Source organism: Eptatretus burgeri, chromosome 16 (genome assembly GCF_056783735.1).
Source record: "Eptatretus burgeri isolate ZD-2024b chromosome 16, Ebu_testis_v1, whole genome shotgun sequence".
Classification (NCBI taxonomy): Eukaryota; Metazoa; Chordata; class Myxini; order Myxiniformes; family Myxinidae; genus Eptatretus; species Eptatretus burgeri.
This window is the reverse complement of record NC_140976.1, coordinates 48,938,745-48,958,744: the sequence shown is the minus strand read 5'-3', so window position 1 is coordinate 48,958,744 and position 20,000 is coordinate 48,938,745. Positions and strand designations below refer to the sequence as shown.

The 20,000-nt window shown below is 42.4% G+C and overlaps 1 protein-coding gene across 4 annotated transcripts in view; it reads left to right on the top strand.

The window, feature by feature from the left end:
- Nucleotides 1-20,000, top strand: part of HIP1 (huntingtin interacting protein 1) — a 438,658-nt gene that overhangs the window by 51,775 nt on the left and 366,883 nt on the right. For all 4 annotated transcript variants that reach the window (XM_085858611.1, XM_085858616.1, XM_085858610.1 and 1 more), the window contains exon 2: nt 4,946-5,092. In XM_085858611.1, coding sequence (XP_085714737.1) covers nt 5,009-5,092 — 84 coding nt within the window. In that variant the 5' untranslated portion in view covers nt 4,946-5,008. The remainder of the gene's footprint in view (nt 1-4,945; nt 5,093-20,000) is intronic.

Below are 20,000 nucleotides of genomic sequence, written 5' to 3'. Positions count from 1 at the left end.
ACGGTTCCGATTAATTATCGGGCATTTTAAGCCCACTACGAACCCTTTACGTGAAGCAGGATGGAGGGTCAATCAAGAAAAGACGAAGCGAAATGGGAAAACAGTTCACACAATGCACATTTATTACATGACACACGGAAAGCACACATATACAGCCAAACAGTCAGAATGCACCTATATCAGGAAAACAAAAGAAACAACGATGCAGAGTTACAACCGAATACGCGCACACACGGCAACACTTACACAGTTCTACTTTACAAGACACGGCGCCACACACATTTACTCAAAAGCAAAGGAAAGAAGCCACCCTCTAAGACAAGGGGGCAGACGGACCTGTAGGCCAATATGTGTGCGGGACCTGAAGGAGTGGCCAGGTCCGCGAGACTGGGTGGGTCCTACCCGCGTCCTCGTGGCGGACGAGCCGCAGACGTGGCCGCGTGGCTGTGCCCCGACTCCGTGCTCCTTCGCGGGTTTCATTGGCACGACGTTTGGAGTGGGGTGGGAACGGGGCCCCCTTTGTTGCACTATCTCAGCGCGGGGGAAAAGGGGGAATTGTTGATGCTCTGGGGGAGGGAGAATGGCTGGCTGGCTTGCGTCCCGCGACGAGCGATCTCCCGCCGCGACCTCGTCACCGACCGCCGTCCTTCTCGCCTCGGACCCGAGCTCCTTGGCCTCTTCCCACAACTCTCCTCAGCCGACTGCAGAACCCAACTCGACGCCTTCGCCTCCCGACTCCACTCTGCCGCACTCCGCCCGATGACTCTTCCCAAAACTCTCACTCTCCGCCCCAAACTCTCTGCTTTCAAAACTGACTCTGCCAAAACTCTCTGCCACGATTCGCCTTGCGCTCGGCGTTTTATAGGCTGGCAGGAGAACCAATATGCAAATTTCCCGATCAGGATGAGCTCGGGGGCGGAACCACGCTCACCCATTGGACGGAGGAAAAGTGGGCGTGAACCTCTCCTGATCCTAGAATTTGCATATTTTGATTTCACATTGACCTGCCTGGAGGCGGGGCCAAGCCGCTCCGCGTTTGCTGATTGGACGGATCAGAAGTCGGCGTGTAGCATTCTTGATCCGAATTTTCCCTCGGAAAGGCCGCTATTTGCACTCGCGGCTCGGTGCGTATCGCTTGAACGAGCCCAAGACAGCCCGAATGAATCACATTATCCCTCTGAACAACGGGTTTGGGGCTAACTACACATGTACTTAGAGTTATCTCACCTATGGCACCTGAATGGTGGTTTGCTGAATTTATATATATATATATATATATATATATATATATATATATATATATATATATATATATATATATATATATATATATATATATAGTGTTACGGTTGTGGAAATTCGCAAACCACCTTTCAGGTCCCGTAGGTGAGATATCTCTGTAAGTACATGTGTAGTTAGCCCAAACCCGTTGTATAGAGGGAATTTATGTGATTCATTCGGGCTGCGACGCTTTGAGTTAGGCGTTTTTCTGTTCTATCTTTTATTTCAAACAAGCAGCATCTCAACAACCACGCCATCCCCACCACAGCGCCAACCACACTACAACCACGCCACCTCCACCATCTACGCTACCACATCTTCACCACTCGCCATTCAGTAGGCCCTGTGCAGTTACGATCTCTGGGAACAAGCAAAAACCAACAACGAATCTCGGGGGTTTTCCCGCCTGTTTCTCCTGTCGAAATTCTCCGCGCTCAGTGTGGGGGAAGTGCGATCCGAGCAGGGATCAAAGGTCATGTAAAGGAGGGGTCTGATTTTGGGGGAATAATTCCCTGGCTCTGAGCCAAGACTGACGGCCCCGGCCCCCGCACGGCGCGGGGTGGAGGGGGAGCGAGAGGTCACCCCCCCCCCTTCGAGAGGCTTCTCCAAGAAGCTCGAAGGGAGGCGGGGCCGAAAACGGGGCGGAGCGAAGGGCGGAGCCCCGTGCTACGAAAGGTGGACAGGACGGACCTTGAGGTGTGGTTGGTCGAGGGTTGGTCTTCATGTTGGTCTTCTGGTTCATGGTCGTCTTCTGGTTCGAGTCGCGAGCTTGTTGTTCCTGCCTTGCTTCTTTGATCCGTGCGCGAGCGCGGAAAACAGCGCCGAACAAACCCCGTCCGTTTCCCCAAAACCCCGTCCGTTTCCCCAAAACCCCGTCCGTACCGTTGAGCGGACCACGCGAGCGACACGCGGCACAAGCTCGCGGACCACGCCAGAGGGGCTCGGAGTTGTGGTCGCAAAAGGAGGACTTGACGCGATCAGGGAAGTCGCACTTCCATTTTCTTTTGGGGTTTGGTGTAAATGTCTGTGGGTGGCGCCGTCCGTCAAGTAGTATTGTTTTAAGTGTTGCCGTGTGTTCGCGTATTCGGTCATAGCTCTGCATTGTTGTTGTTGTTTTAAATTGCTTTATGTGCATTTCTGATTCTGTTGGCTGTATATGTGTGCTCTATGTCTGTGTGAATAAAGTGCTTGTGTGAACTTGTTCCCCGCTTCGCTGCGTCCTTCCCTTTGTTGAATCTCCATCTTGCTTCACGTAACGGGTTCGTCGTGGGCTTAATACGCCCGATAATTAATCGGAACCGTCGAGGGCGACGATAACACTGCTCGGTTATCCCGATAGCACGGAACGGACCGCTTAAGCGGCCCGTGTCCGGAGTCAACCTGCGGCGAGGTGCGATCACCCGGTTTACCATCCGCGTGGGTACTTAGGTAGGTCGAGTTTGGCGAACAACCCTATCCCAAGCAGGTGGCCGATTGGCACAATCGTGGTGAGGCCGAAAGGCCCACCCGTGATTGCTCCCGGCGTTAGTCCGAGAGGGTCACGACAGAATTGTCCGTCCGGTGGGCGACGTGCCGCAATTCGAGTCACGTAGCCGATCGCACGCCGGCGGGGGTGAATTCGCAACAATATATATATATATATATATATATATATATATATATATATATATATATATATATATATATATATATATATATATATATATATATATATATATATATATATATATACACACACACACACACGTCATGCGCAACTTTACGACGGGGTTACGTTCTGAGAAACGCGTCGTTAAGCGACATCGTCGTTGTGCGAACATCATTTTTTTTTTCGTTTTTGTTTTCGATCACCGTACTTACACAAAACTACACACACCTTGGCTATATGGTATAGCCTATTGCTCCTCGGATACAAACCTGTACAGCATGTTACTGTACTGAATACTGTCGGCAATTGTAACACACATCCAAGAGACAGAAGACACGTGAGATTTACCTTTGTGCTGTTCATGACAGCCATCGGTATTGTTAGCAGCAGCTTACAATCTCCTCTCGCATCGATTATAGAAAGGTGAATAATTTGCATTTTATAAATACGTAATCATTGCATCGATGTTATAATTTACAAATGAAGAAACGAGCACCTGTCCATTGTGATATATATTTTCGGAACAGTGCGATTGTTTCAACAACATAAAAAGCTTCACTAAAAATAAATTTGTGTTTTAATGTCGACTAAGAACAACGATTTATTCGCGGAATTCTTCAATGCAAAGGTAATTTACTTGCTCGAAGGTAAACGTGCAAACATTGGTTCAGTTTGAAAGCCGATTTCCTTGAATCACGATTAGCACGACCCTGTTTTTTTCACGATGACATTTTATGGACCTCAATGATTGCATTATAACAGGGCCACACTGTCGTTTATTATCATTATGAGGTATTATGTACTATACAGTGTACATAATTGTATGTGATATTATTATACAAGTTCACATCACTCGGCGATTGGAATTTTTCAGTTACTTTTTTTTTTTTTTTTCAGAGCTGGCAGATCCGTCGTCTGTGCGATCCGTCGTTGCCCGGAACGTCGTTAAGCGGCGCATGACTGTATATATATATATATATATATATATATATATATATATATATATATATATATATATATATATATATATATATATATACAGCAACTCGGAGGCTTGGGTTGGAGGATCGCTTGAGGACGGGGACTCTGCACTGGGCCGCGCTATGAAAAGGTGTCGGGCAGCCCGGAATCATGGCGAAACTCAATCCTTATCCCTGTGTCGGAAGAGGCGACCAGGGTTGCGTCAGGAAGGGCATCCGGCGTAAAACCTATGCCAAATCAGCATGCGGATCATTACGGATGATCCGCTGTTGCAACCCCTAACGGGAGCAACCGAAAGACGAACAACACAACATACATGTATACATATATATATATATATATATATATATATATATATATACATATGTACACATATATACATATACACATTCATACATATATAAATATATACACATATTACATATATACATATGTACACATATTTACATATATACATATTCACGCATATACATATGACATATATATACACAGATATACATATATACACATATATACATATATACACATATATACATATACATATTTACATATATACACATATATACATATATACACATATTCTACATATATACACATATATACATATATACACATATTCTACATATATACACATATATACATATTTACGTCAATACACATATATATACATATACCTATATATTGCCCCAAATATGATATGCAAATTTTGAGAAGTGATCATACATTTCATCTAATCACTTACATGGCTGTAACATTGCAGAAGTGTTTTTGATTTGAACATCGGCTTACTGGGTGCTTCCTCTTTTCACTCAGTTTAACTAAACATGCCATAAACTCCCATTCCCTTCGGCTTCCTAACCTCGCCACGAGAACCGTCGCCTCTTTCCTCCCTTCCCCACCCACTCCTCTTCTTCCTCCAACCCCTTCCTTACCCAATTTGAACAACAATCCATTCATTTACTTTCACCACACATTCCATCTAACTCAAAGCAGAATTTACGTCTTCATCCCAACCTGACATCAATCCTTTCTCAGGTCATTACCAAATCGCCCTGATATTCTGGAATTCATCATCTCGTCACACACAGCCCCTCAAGGATGGCGCAGTCTACTCGTCATGCTGGACACGGGACTCCATGGCGCCTCTTCCCAAATGAGTCTCAGCGGGACATACGTAACCAGGTATCTGTCCCCAGCTCCCAGCAGCTCCCAACTGTGTGAACATTTGCATCCCTCGGATTCCCCCTTTTGTTGTCCCATTCCCATTCTTCTACATTTAAACCTTTTATCAAGGCACTGATATGATCCTTATTATTCCCCTTTTCTTGAAGTCCTTACACATTTATAAATCTATACAGTGTTCTTCTTGATGAAAAGTTTCAAACTTTCCATGATGGGAAATGACAGCCATAGTTTGATAAGTTTGCCCGATGAGTTCAGTTGCAAAGAATACGTTTGGATTACGGTTAAATTGAGGTTTTTCTTACATGGAATGAGTCCCTATCTGCACCTGATTCATTGTTGAGGAGCAAGGGAAAATGACCCATTTATCCAGCGAATTATCAAAGGCTGGACGAAGTGGTGTCCTGGGAGTACATATCCCAGGCAAGAGCATTCCAATAGTATTAGTCATCATTATAACATATGTACAGTATGACAGCTTAAATATGATAGTATTACTGTGGTACATCTTGGAGTTGTACTATAGTAACCATAAATACTTTACTACAGTTGTACTGCAGTACAATTGTATTCCACTGGTTCCAGCACTGATAAATTGGGAAAGAAATGCAATTGAACCGGGCCTAAATGGCGGTGTAGAGAAGCGTTTAAAACAAACAAACAATAAATATAAGGTGCAGGGAGGTGAAATTCGCTGTATGTGATGTGTACTGCTAAGGGAAAGAAATGCTAAGGGAAAGAAAAAGGGAAAGAAATGAATTATTTTACTTGAAATATTCAGACACTGGAAGATATGATGTTTTGTAGCAAGGAAAAGCATGATTTTAAAACACTACATGTGCAAATGTAACCCTATTTTCTTCATCTTCTGGGACCATTCATTTTGAGGGTACAGTCTTCTGAGCGTGCCAAAGCCTGAAGCCTCGGCCGAGCTCAGGTGTGCTTATATGTTCTTTATTTATTCGACATTGTAGTATGTAAATGAATACTCGTTTTACTCGACGTGCATTGCACATCACGTGCAGCGAATTTCACCTCCCTGCACCTTGTATTTATTGTTTTCTTTTTTTTTACGCTTCTGTACACTGCCATTGAGGCCCGATTGCAAGTCACCATCTACATTTCCAAAAGAAGAGACATAATTAGTCTTCAATTGAAAATGTTTTTTGAGTTTTCTTTTTATCCTGACAAAATAGACCGTGGTGAACACACAGTGCATGTTAAAAGATTGGCCTTTAAAACCCTTCTTAAATCGTATTTTTGAAGGGGGTCAGACATCACACAAACCAATGCCAAACACATTGTGTTTTACATGTTCAATACCGAACTCTGTAAAATGGAAACACATTTCACTTCACGATACAAAAACTACAGATCACTACAGTACCATTGTAGTTATACTTTAGTTAACTACATTTGCACCATAGTTTTGCTTCACCTCACAATGGTATCAATGCTGTTTTCCTCTCCTCGCAACAGTATTTATTTATTTTTACTGTCTAAAACCTTCCCTGGCACAACCCCAGTACAACCACCAATTTTCTATTTATTCTGTCAGCCGTTTAGGAGTGCATACAAGTTAAACCACAAACAAACAAACCCACAAGTCGATATATATATATATATATATATATATATATATATATATATATATATATATATATATATATATATATATATATATATATATATATATATATATATATATATATATATATATATACACATACACATACACACACATACATATATACACTGCAGTTCATTAATGTATTCTTCCTGTAGTCAACTATTACAGTAACTGCAAAAAAATGTACACCACAATGGAACCACAGTGAGTTTAGATTACTACAGTTCGTTAAGCATTACTTCAGTTAACTGTAGTTAAAGTAGAGTTACTACGACCCTACCATTGTGTAGCTCTTGGCTGGGACAATATGAACATGTCGTGAGAGCAGGGGCGCCAAGTTTTCAAAATCCCTCGAGGGAGGGTGGGACACGTGCTATTACATCAGTGTTTAGCATGCGATGAAATATTTAAAAGTTATTTTTTTCTGGAAACGCATCTTGCACCAATTATTTAACGAACACATTAACTTTTAAAATTATTTCTCGACTTCATATCAATGGCTGACCCATGCCTCACTTCACGTGCAAGAAACTTTTGAACGTCTCCCTTTGGATCCTGGTGTGTCTCATTTTATCAATTTGGAGAGGTAATTCGAGGTATACAAGCACACGGCATGCTTGTACACCATCCGCCATGGTAACTTTGACCTTAATGTTTCTGAAAGGTTGTTTATATTTAATAATCAACAAAAAGGCATAATTTCAAGCTTTGCACACCATTGTGCCTTTTATTTACCTTTGTAACACCGTCTTATCTTCATGCCATTGACTTGTACAAGGTAAGGGAAGGGAAGATATGACGAGTGTTTTGTGTTAATGTCCTTCAGCAAGTCCACCTCTGTTTCGGTCCTGCAACGTAATCCACTGATAGTCTGATTTGGTATTTGGGAAAGAAAACTTGCGTGAGAGGCCTAGATGCTTTAACAGTTTGAGTTCACAATGTGGAAGACAATTTTCGATTTTGTTAATGCCCAGACATCATCATGGTTATGTACCGTCATGACAACACTTTGCTTGGAACCTTTTTTTTTGCTCTGGCAGCCATGTTTGGTCGTATTCTGTGCTCATGTTTTGGGCAGCAGCAAAGTATGGCCAAAATACGACCAAAATACGGCCAAAATACGGCCAATATATGGCCAATATAAGGCCAAAATATGGCCAATATACGGTCAATATACTCATGACTCCTGCATGCCAGCACGATCTTTCTTTTATCCATTACTTGTCACGAGAGTGTAAAAACTCCTTAAATTAATCTTTTAAGAGTCTTCATTGCTCAGAAACATCCATCAAATGAATGGTTACGACCCCATAGGCCCCAATCGGCTTCCTTGTTCACGTGTTGCATGATTTTGATGCCCAAAGGTTGAACGAAAGTGCAACCTGTGTCCATTTGTTAACATAATGTAGTCTTGTTGGCCCGGAGAATTGGAATGGTAAAAGCTTTCTTGCTTTCCAGTGAGTTTCTTCTTTTCAATAGCGTGACGGTTTTTTACAGGTAATGAACTAGTTGTTCTGATTATGAGGTACTATGTTAGAGAGTGTCAGTGCTGCCAAAGCAGTTTATCAGCAAGGATTATATGCTGGGTGGTTTGCCTTTGCCTTTCCAGCAGTAGTCAGGGCTGGAATTTTGGAATTTGTTCAGGGTGCCGGCGATAGCATGTCCACTCTTTGCGCAGGACACCATGGGATCTTTAACGTCCACCGACTATCCGTTTAACATCTATCCGAGGGACGTCACACATTTATGAATCACCCTGCCTGTGCAACACTGGAATTGCAGTTTATAAGTGGGTCGGTATTCAAACACAGGCTGGACGGCTTAGAGGCGAGTGGTCATACCTCTTGGCCATCCTATTAGCCCGTGAACCAGTTATAAAGGAAAATAACAAAACAAGGTATTGAGCAAAAATGGACTGCCCCAAAAAGGTTAACAACAAGTTTCAGTTGATAATGACATGATGGCCAACACTTGTATTCTGTGAGATTTTTGCTTTTGTTTGTGTTGTTTTTGTTGTTGTTGTTTGCAAGTGAGGTGTTTTCCCAATACAACCAGATTTGTAGTCCTAATGTTGTTGTGAGAGAGAGAAAAAAAGTTTTTCTTCTTTGGTTCTCCTTGTTAAACTCTATGCTGACAATAACTCGGTGCTGATACAGGTTTTTGCATACATTATTTAACACGCACGTCGGAGCTTCTTATTGTGATCAGCACGATCATACGCCACTCGACCTTTGCCTGCATTTTCATTTGCCTGTCTCTACACATATGTTATTGCATACAGGATCCGGTGAGTTATCACACTGAGTAAACATTCATAATGCATGATAATGAGAAATTTTGCACTGCCGGATGATTGTTGATGTTTGTTGAGCAATTGTGTAAAAGTCCATCTTGGACAACAGATATTTCAAAAGGAGCACTTCATAATGGGGAATGGCAGGTTTTGGGGGTGGATGGTTGGGGGGTTTGAGTATGTTGCTAATGGTTTCTCTGTTGTTCAAATGATTTGTGTGGATTGTGATGCTAATGCTGTAGAAATATGAGAACCCATTATATTCGGGGATTTGTTGCATGAAAATGATTTGCGTAATCGACATCGCGGCAAAATGTTGGATAATTTGATTCGCACGATATGGAATTGGTGTTACTTCGGGTGTGTGGCACGTGTTCGCTTACTTTGGTGAAACACAAATTGACTGACCTCAGGAATATTGCATCACACAGTAAAATAAGAAAAAGAGCAATCAGTGATCACAGACCATCACCAGGACTTCTTTTTTTGTGGTGTTTGTGTAGTTTTGTGTGGCGTTTGTGTACTGGCGTGTTCTTAATTAATAAGAGACATAATTAGATCTGCTACTTTATAACTGCTGGCTGTGATGACCAGGTACCAAGACTTCCTGCTTTGATGCAACCCTGCTTTCATCGGACACCTGACCCTGACCCATGAATTTTTTTCATTTTTATTCAACTGAATTCAGATTGGAATTAAAATAAATTCAATTTAAATCAAATGGAAGACCAAATCGGTACAGTCCTGCATTGTAGTAATCAGAAGGAACCCAAACGAGCAAAAAGCGAAGATTAAGTCATCAGGAGGAATCTGGATAAGATTCACATTTCAGCTGCTACTCCTGTACCATCAAACCCACCCAGACACAGCCAAGTGAGCCTTATTAAAAACAAACAATAAAATTAAATAAAACAAAAAGAACCCATATCAAATAATTAAATAATTCTGGCTGCCAGACCATATGTCCGATCAAGTTTTAATTTAAAAACTATATTCCCTATCCCGACTAGATTATAAGTTTGAAGTTTTACTTAGATTAATGAAGCGGTTCCAGAGAAAACATTATTTAATATTGTTTCTTCAATCCAATGCGGCTGTCAAACCATGTGACATTTACAAACTTGTATACCCATGACTTGGGGAACATTTGTGTGATGCTTCCCCTCAATCTGTCAAGCCGTTCTGGAGATTTTTTTTATAGGTTTTAGGGTAAATCCAATATGGCTGTCAAAACTTGTGACCTATGACATCATCTGTGTGATTCTTTTGTTCCTTATGGATAGGTGGTCATCCCTGTAAAGTTTCGCGTTGATCTGTTCAGCCACTTCAAAGAAGAAAGTTTTTGAAGGTTGAAAAAAAATATAAACAATATGGCTGCCGAATCACATGACCGATGATGTCATCACATATTTTTGATCTGGACCATTTTATCCCTCGATGACACTCAAAAAATTTCATGCTGAACATCTTGACGTCATAACGAAGGCACCTATGACGTCATCAAAAGAAAATCACGCTTATTCAGCATGAGGGAGTACTTGCAGTCTACCAAGTGTCATTGTTTTTCCTTTGTGCTGTTTTCTTGAATAAGACTTCCAATTTTTTTCCCATTTTTCCAACATGGCTGTTACACCACGTGACCTAACAAGGAAACAAGGAAATCCAACACAGGTGGAGGCCATTCAGCCCATCATGCCTGCACAAACACCACACTCATCCATCCACACAAGATCCAAGGAAGAAAATGCCAAAAAAAACTTTTTAATTAATGAAATAAATATATATATTTTTTGTAGTTGTAGTTTTTGTATTTTTTTTTTTCTTCCCCTCAGCGGAGGGGGCATGGGCTTGCTTAAAACACACACAACATCAACCACACAACCCCCCTTGACAAGACCCCCACCAACAGCACTCCGTACACATATACACAATCACACATCAATGTCCGATCAACATCCCCATACACCTCTATCTCCAGAACTTCCAGGTACCTATCCAATTCCAATTTAAACTTATCTACTTTTTCTGCTGCCACTACCTTTCCAGAGAGGCCATTCCATCCATTAACTACTCTCTGAGTAAAAGTCCCCTGCCTTGCTACCATCATAACTCTCCAAACAGGGGACTATGACGTCATAATAATCACTCGAGCATTCGACATGAGTCGTCGCACCTTCAGTGAAAATTTTGTCTCAATCCAACTAGCAGTTGCAGAGAAAAGCACTAAAATTCTGTGTGGACAAACAAACAAACAAACAAAACAAACAAGAAAAAGCAATCATAGATCGCATAACCACGCCAGGACTTGTTTTGCGTGTTGTTTGTGTTGTTAGTTTTCTGTGGTGTGTTTTGTGTGGCTTTTGTGTACTGGTGTGTGACGTAATTAATGTGACAAAATTAGAACTGCCACTTTATATATGTTGCTACTGATGACTGGTTCAGCCTGTTTCAGTGAAGAAGATTTTTGAAGGTTTAAAAAAAAACCAACAATATGGCTGCTGAATCACCTGACCGATGACATCATCAAAATTTTTATTGTGGACCATTTTATCCCGAGATGACCCTGAATTTTTTTTTCATACTGATTGCATGTAGAGTTCTACATATGCAATTATCATGTCATAATGAAGGCTCCTATGATGTCCTAAAAAAATGACCCATAAGTACTTGCCATGTGCCAAGTTTCCAATTTTTCCTTGGTGCGGTTTCAGAAACAGAGGTCCAAAGCTTTTCCGGTTTTCAAACGTGGCTGCCACACCACGAGAACTATGACGTCATAATTTCCAATATAACATTCTGCATGAGTAGTCACACCGATGGTGAAAATTTCATTTTTTCAAGAAAACAGACAGACAGACAGACAGACAGTCAAATGGATCCAAACGCAATACCCTCTTCTTCGGCGAGGGTAACTAGAATGGCACTCCATGGAGCTCATACCTCTACCAGGCTGTACAGTTTACGTTTTGTATCCACTGATATCCCGAATCTGGATGTGGACCTGAACCAAAATTTAATTTGCTTTTTCTTGTCACCAAACCAACTCATCCAACTAGTTTTTTCATATTCCATCCACAACTTTTTGAAATATCGTGCTACATACCGGTTTTGGCCCCATCTCTCAATGGTGAAGAATTACTTTTAAAAATAAAAAAATTCTCATATCCGGATCCAGATTTGGAACTTCACTAAAATCGAACAGATTCGGCCTTGTGACACACCCAACCTGTCTACCAAGTTTTGTCTGAATCCGTCCACAGCCTATTGAGATATCGTGCTCACAGACAGACAGACAAATAGACAGCAAACAGGGGTGAAAACCGAACTTCCGTCCACCTTCATTGGCAGAGGTAAAATAAATATTGGTTGACTTATTACTGTAGCATAGCAATGAAAACAGAAAGGGAGGGAAAATGTCTTGCTGTCTTTATCGGGTTTCCTTGAGTAAAGTGGAAAACATTGTCTTACACCTCTGCATCCTCACAATCCTCACCCCATTGTACCCCCACTATCAACACCCCTAAGCAACCTCACAATCTTTGGCCCACTGCATCATCACAATCCTCTCCCCTCTGCACGTTTGCAATCCTTTCCCAGATCCAATGCTCCTTTGCAATGCTCACTCCTCCACTCCTTTACAATTCCTCCTCCACCGCATCCTCACAATCCTCACCCTCTACACAAATACTATCCTGTCCTCCACAACCTCACAATCCTTGTCCCTATGCCCACGCACAGTCCCAGCTCTTCTCCGCCAATCCCGCAAATCTCGTTCCCCATCTCCTTTGCAATGCCTGCCTCTGTGCACCCTCACATTCCTCCCTCATCTGCACCCTCGCAATCCTCCCTCACCTGCATATCCTCGCAATCCTCCCTCACCTGCATCCTCACAATCCTCCCTCACCTGCATCCTCACAATCCTCCCTTACCTGCATCCTCACAATCCTCCCTCATCTGCATCCTCGCAATCATCACCTCCGTACACTTGCACTCATCCATTGTTCAGCTCATGCAGAGCTTTTGGCACACGTACAACAGGCATTTGACGTTGTAAAATGAAGAGTAATTACCAGATTACGGTTTTTTGACTTTCAAATAAATCTTCAATATAATTCAATCAACAGTGCAAGGGAACCTTTTGATAGAATCAAAGGCCGTGATATATATAAATGTGACAGGTTATTCAGCAAAAAATACCTGTAATAGTCGTTTACAACACAGTCCAAGTAATTATTTTCAACATTTCTTTGCAAACGAAATCTCCAACAGGAGACATTCTTTGAAAGCAAATGTATAACGATGCAAAATGTTTCAATAAGAGAGGTCATTTTGTTCCACTGGATCAGTTGGAATATAAAATATGCAAAGGGGTCTTACATGGCCATTAAGAGGGTAATGGTTATTGCAAAAGGCCACTGTTAATGCTCCATTTTTCAGAGCATCTGATGTCATGCACAATGTCTGTGTGCTGCGCTACGCACCGAACTGGTTTCGATCTTTGTACTCGGATTCCTTACCGTTCACCACAGCTGGAATGGTGGTTGTTTTAGAAGCCATGTCACTGAAACAAAGGTCTCCACCACCAGCAATCTTTATTTCATGGTTGGTGGAGTTTTGGTGCTATTCAAGTTGCCCTGAAGACAATAAGAGGAGGCTACACCACTACCACCACCACAGGGCAGAGAGATCACCACCATTCCTGAAGACCATCAGTACGCCCCAAAGACCATCAGTGAGCCAACTGTTTTGGGGGTTTTTTGACGCAGTAATTCTCCTGAGACTAACTTGGTGTGCCATAGCTTAGAATCCATCCATCCACTGGGACCATACTCTGTACAAAGCATCAGTGCTGCCAAAGCAGTCTCCTGGGCTATTGGGCACAACCCTGGACAGGTCACCACTCCAACATAGGACACTCAAATGGCTTAATCATCCCAGCAAGCTGGTACTCGTTTTGCCGACCTCGGAAGGATGACAGGCTGAGTCAACCCCACCTGGTATTAATTCAACAGCCAAGCAGGATTTAAACTTAGGACACTGGGATCCCAAGTCCACCACCGTAACCATTAAGCCAACACCAGGCATAGCTAGGAATCAAAATACTTAATACTGTTGCCTTCAGCTCGATTGTTCAGCCAAACCATGACTGGGATGTCGCTCCATTGTCATCATCACTCGACCATAATGCTGCACCTACGAGGTCTGAATTGAAACAACACAACTGGTTTTAAATGTGTGCTGAAAGAGGTGGTGCAGGGTCATGCGGAGTCGTATTGTGATGAATGGTAACACAAAATGTGCTCGAATTTTGCTCATATTGGTAAATGGTCGAGTTCCTCCAACAGGTGTCATTTCTTTCTCTAATAGCGAGCAACGAGAAGATTGTGTGTGCTCCTTACACTGGCAGGAAATTTCCTTTGGAGTGGCGCCCAGGCTCATGGCGACGTTACGTGACGCTTGCTGTTAATGACTTCCCGCATGAGCAAGAGCGGTTTGTTAGATCGTGCATACATGGGATATTTGTGGGGCCCGTCGCCTGCCTTCTCATTCAGGTGCTGTCGCCCACGATGTGGACAGCGGTCCTATTCACGACGAGAGCAGCTGTGGGGGAGGAGCCTTGGCCATTTTCTCAATGCGCTCGCTGTGCCTCCGTGGCAGCGGCCGCTCCATGGAGCCTGTGAAACAAATTTGATCAAGCATGTGGAGGGGCTGGATCTCTCAAGACCCAGGCAGACTGATGGCATGGATGGGTGTGGGTTCATTCCATTGGAGGAGAAATGGCATTGCAGCCATGTGTATTAAAAGTATTCTGAAATGTAGCACAGACGTCTTGTCGTCCACAGGTTTATGTTTAACACCTAGTAATTCTGTCCTTCCATGGTTTGGTCATGATTAAGTCCCAGTAATCCTTGCCCAGATACATCCAATTCTTTCAGTTTATGTGACATTTATCGACGACTGTGATATATGGCGTATCATCAAATTTCCGGTTTTCATAAAGTATGCCTCTCACATCTCATCACATGGATACTTCTCACAATGGCTCACGATGGGATGTCCCACTCGCTGCTCTCTTCCATCTGTTGTTGTTCACTTATTTCGTATGTGGCACGGATTATTAAAGATAGACATCTTTGATATGATGGGCTTGTCGACATAAGAGATGGTTTAATGTGTTTGGTGATATCTGAGCACCTTTATGGTCTCATGTTGAGATTTACTGTTTACCTGTGGAAAGAATTCCAACAACATTTAATGGAATAATGGTTGCACCCTGTGTGTGTGGACTAGCAGAATGTACCAGGCCATGAAGGTAAAACTAATTGAGTTTTAGGTTGTATCCGTAGAGGGATAAATTAGAAATCAAAAGAGGTAGTGTTAACGTAAAGGAATGTAGTGAGGCCTCATCTAGAATATTGTGTATGGTACAGTTTTGACCACCACGTCTGAGGAAGTACATAGCTCCCAGATAGAGAGAGAGAGTTCAGAGCAGGGCTACGAAATAGATTATGGGCCTCGCTAGTCTAAGCTATGAGGAGTGGCTGTTAATGTATGGAATGGTCTCCTTGGAAAGGTAGTTGGAGTAGAAACAGTAGAATGTTTTAAATTGGAATTAGATAGGTACCGAGATGCATTGGAGATGGAGGAGTAAAGGAATATTGGCAGGACTTGGGAGTAGCTGCCATGTGGATAGGTGATAGTATCTGGTGTTGGTGTAGCGTAGGCATGATGGTCCAAATGGCCTCCTGTACCAAAGTTCCTTGTTAAGCTTCCCTCTACAGCATCGGGGAATTCTTATTGCTTATTCGGGTTTGTTTCTAAAATTGATGCCCCCAATTTTTAATGGAACCACACAGTTTCTTAGTTCCTTAGCAGTACTAAACTGCCATTAAGAAAATTATGATTTTAATTTTTTTCTTACTGCCCTCTCAACACTTCACAGAAACTATCAGTTTCTGAGCAGGATCTCAGAGCCAGCTGTGACTTTCAGAATGAAATTTGCATCAATAATATGAATATAAAGTAGCAGGGTTGACTTACTTTTTGACCTTGACCTATTTTTAATGTCATGACCAAATTATAGACATCTTAACATTTTTCACCATAACTCATCTAGAGTTTGTCTGATTGGAATGAAATTTCACTCATTACATAGCCAAGGGCAAACTGCGTTTAAATGTCATTTAATCACATTCCTAAGGGTTAAAAGTCAAGGTCTTACACCCTGAGGAGTATTAAACCAACATTTAGGTCTTTCACCCTTATATTTTCTGCCAATGTCTGAGGACTTTTGAAATTAAATTTTGCATCAATAATGGGAATAAAAAGTGTGTGGGGTTGACAAAAAAAAAATTGCTGTTGACTTAATTTTAAGGTCATGACCCAATTGTAGACATTTTAACATTTTTCAACCATAACTCGATGAAAGTTTTCTTCAATCAGAAATATATTATTACCCTCATTAGATAACCGAGAAGAAGCCGCATTTAAGCTTAATTTACATCTTACCCCTCTGGGTTAAAGGGGAAGTTTTTACACCCCTAAAAATATTAAACCACCCTTTAGTTTTTTTCCCCTTTTTTCTACCAATGTCTAAGGACTTTTGGAATGAAAATTTGCCTCAATAATGGAAACACAAAGTATGTAGGGTTGCCATAAGTTTTTGTGACATTGATATAATTTTAAGGTCATGACCCAAGAAAAGACATTTAAACATTTTTCACCAAAACTCGATGAAGGTTTGTCTGATCACAACAAAATTGCCCCTCCCTAGACAGCCTAGAGCAAGGTGCATTTATGCTTAACTCTTTGATGCAGAGAGGGCGTCTGAAAAAACCTGGCAAGGTTTTGTTTTACTATAACTATGTCATATCATTTTTCTCTGCATGAGCCCTATATTTAAAAAAAAAAATCATTCAGGTTCAAGGGAAAAGCTTAATCCATAACACAAAACGTCCTTTCCAGATAGTGGCGGGGGGGGGGCGTTCTGCGAGACTCCCCCCTCCCCCTAGGAATTTGCATCCTACATTTCTTCCCTAATTACATCATCAGCACAAAAGTCGTCCTGATAAAGAATGATACATATATATATATATATATATATATATATATATATATATATATATATATATATATATATATATATATATACATATATAAGCCTGTTGTTGGCTTAGTGGTTAGGGTGGCGGCTTGGGATCCAAGGGTCCTGAGTTCAAGCCCCGTTGGCTGCTGAATTAACACCAGGGGGTTGACTCAGCCTGTCATCCTTCCGAGGTCGGCGAAATGAGTGCCAGTGTACTGGTCCCGGTGTATGCCCCGGTTAGAATAGGTGTACCATATCCCTGTGTGTCGTAAGAGGCGACCAGGGTTGGCGTCAGGAAGGGCATCCGGCCATAAAAAAACATTGCCTCAAGAAAAAGCCAAAACCCCTGCACAGCAGGGAAAAATGGCTGTAAAAACGGTCATTTTATATATATATATATATATATATATATATATATATATATATATATATATATATATATATATATATATCTATATATATATATATATATATATATATATATATATATATATATATATATATATATATATATATATATATATATATACACACGAGGTGTGTTCAAAAAGTATCCAACCTTAATTTTTCTTGCGTAAACAAATGAAGCTGGGGAGGCGTGGTTTGGTGCACGTATGTTGGCGATCCTAATCCGTATGCGTGAATATTTTCCCGCTTGCAGAAGCTGTCAGTCGCCGACAGACCGCCGATGAGTGAGGAAGTGCAAGTGAGCGCCGTGGGATTTTCGTTTTTGACAAAATGACGGATCACTGTGGTCTCATCGCCAGTGATCACTGTGTTGAAGAAGTTGGGATCGCTGTTCACAGTCTCCAGCATGCCCTGTGCAATCTCCAAACGGAGTTGCTTCTGCTCGATCGTTAGCAGTTTTGGCACGAACTTCGCTGAGATTCTCCTTAAGCCCAAATCCTCAGTCACAATGGAATGAATGGATCGAATGCTGACGCCCGCCTCGTCTGCAAGTTATCTGATCGTGATTCGACGATCCTGCGTCAGCAGGGTCCTCACTTGGTCAATGACGATCTCATTTCGGGATGTTGAGGGCCTACCAGAACGTGCTTCACTTTCCACTGTTGTGCGACCATCTTTGAAGCGGCTGTACCACTCTTTTATCTGTGTGGTGCCCATTGCTTCGTTCCGGAAGGCCTGTTCAATCTTGCGGATCATTTCCACTTGGGAATCGCCAAGCTTTACACAAAATTTGATGCAGTAATGTTCAAGTTTTTCCGTCATTTTGTCAAAAACGAAAATCCGACGGCGCTCACGCACACTTCCTCACTCATCGTCGGTCTGTCGGCAACTGACAGCTTCTGCAGGTGGGAAAATATTCACGCATACGGATTAGGATCGCCTTACATACGTGCACCAAACCACGCCTCCCTAGCTTCATTTGTTTACGCACGAAAAATTAAGGTTGGACACTTTTTGAACACGCCTCGTGTATATGAATGTATATGTATATATATATATATATATATATATATATATATATATATATATATATATATATATATATACATATCTTCTTTCGGCTCGCTCCCGTGAGGGGTCGCCACAGCGGATCAACCGTCTCCATTTCGCTCTATCCTCCACATCTTCCATTGACACTCCAACCACCCGCATGTCCGCCCTCTCCATATCCATGAACCTCTTCTTTGGCCTTCCTCTTCTCCTCCTGCCTGGCGGCTCCATCTTCAACATCCTTCTCCCGATATACTCCGCTTCCCTCCTGTGCACATGTGCAAACCATCTCAATCTCGCCTCTCTCACTTTGTCTCCAAACCGTCCCTCTAATATACTCATTTCTTATCCTATCCATCCTCATCACTCCCAACGAGAATCGCAGCATCTTTACCTCTGCCACCTCCAGCTCCGCTTCCTGTCTTTTTGTTAGTGCCACCGCCTCCAAACCATACAACATAGCTGGTCTCACTACCGTCTTATATACTTTCCCCTTCACTCTTGAAGCTTCCCTTCTGTCACAAATCACTCCTGCAACTCTTCTCCAACCACTCCATCCTGCCTGCACTCTCTTTTTCACTTCTCTCCCACACTCTCCGTAACTTTGGCAGTTGATCCCAAGTATTTAAACCCATCCACCTTCCCCACCTCAACTCCTTGCAACCACACCATACCACCACCCTCCCTCTCATTTACGCACATGTACTCCGTCTTTCTCCGACTGACTATCATTCTCCTTCTCTCCAGTGCGTACCTCCACCTCTCGAGGCTCGCCTCAGCCTGCTCCCTACTCTCCCGACAGATCATGATGTCATCCGCGAACATTATAGTCCATGGCGACTCCAGTCTGATCTCGTCCGTCAACCTGTCCATCACCATTGCAAACAGGAAAGGACTCAGAGTCGATCCTTGGTGCAATCCCACTTTTACCTTAAACCGGTCCGTCATTCCTACCACACACCTCACCGCTGTCACACTGTCCTCATACATATCGTGTACGATCCTCACATACTTCTCCTCCACTCCCGACTTCCTCATACAATGCCACAACTCCTCTCTTGGCACACTATCATAAGCTTTCTCTAAATCCACAAACACACAATCCACAAACACACAATCCACATCCTTCTGGCCTTCCCTATACTTCTCCATCAACTTTCTCAAAGCAAACATTGCATCAGTGGTGCTCTTTCCTGGCATAAACCCATATTGCTGCTCAAAGATCGTCACCTCTCCTCTCAACCGAGCTTCAACTACTCTTCCCCACACCTTCATGGTGTGGCTTAACAACTTTCTCCCTCTGGAATTTCCACAGCTCTGCACATCACCCTTATTCTTGAAAATCGGAACCAGTACACTTAATCTCCACTCCTCCGGCATCCTCTCACTTTCCAAGACTTTATTAAACAATCTGGTTTACAACCCCACTGCCATCTCTCCT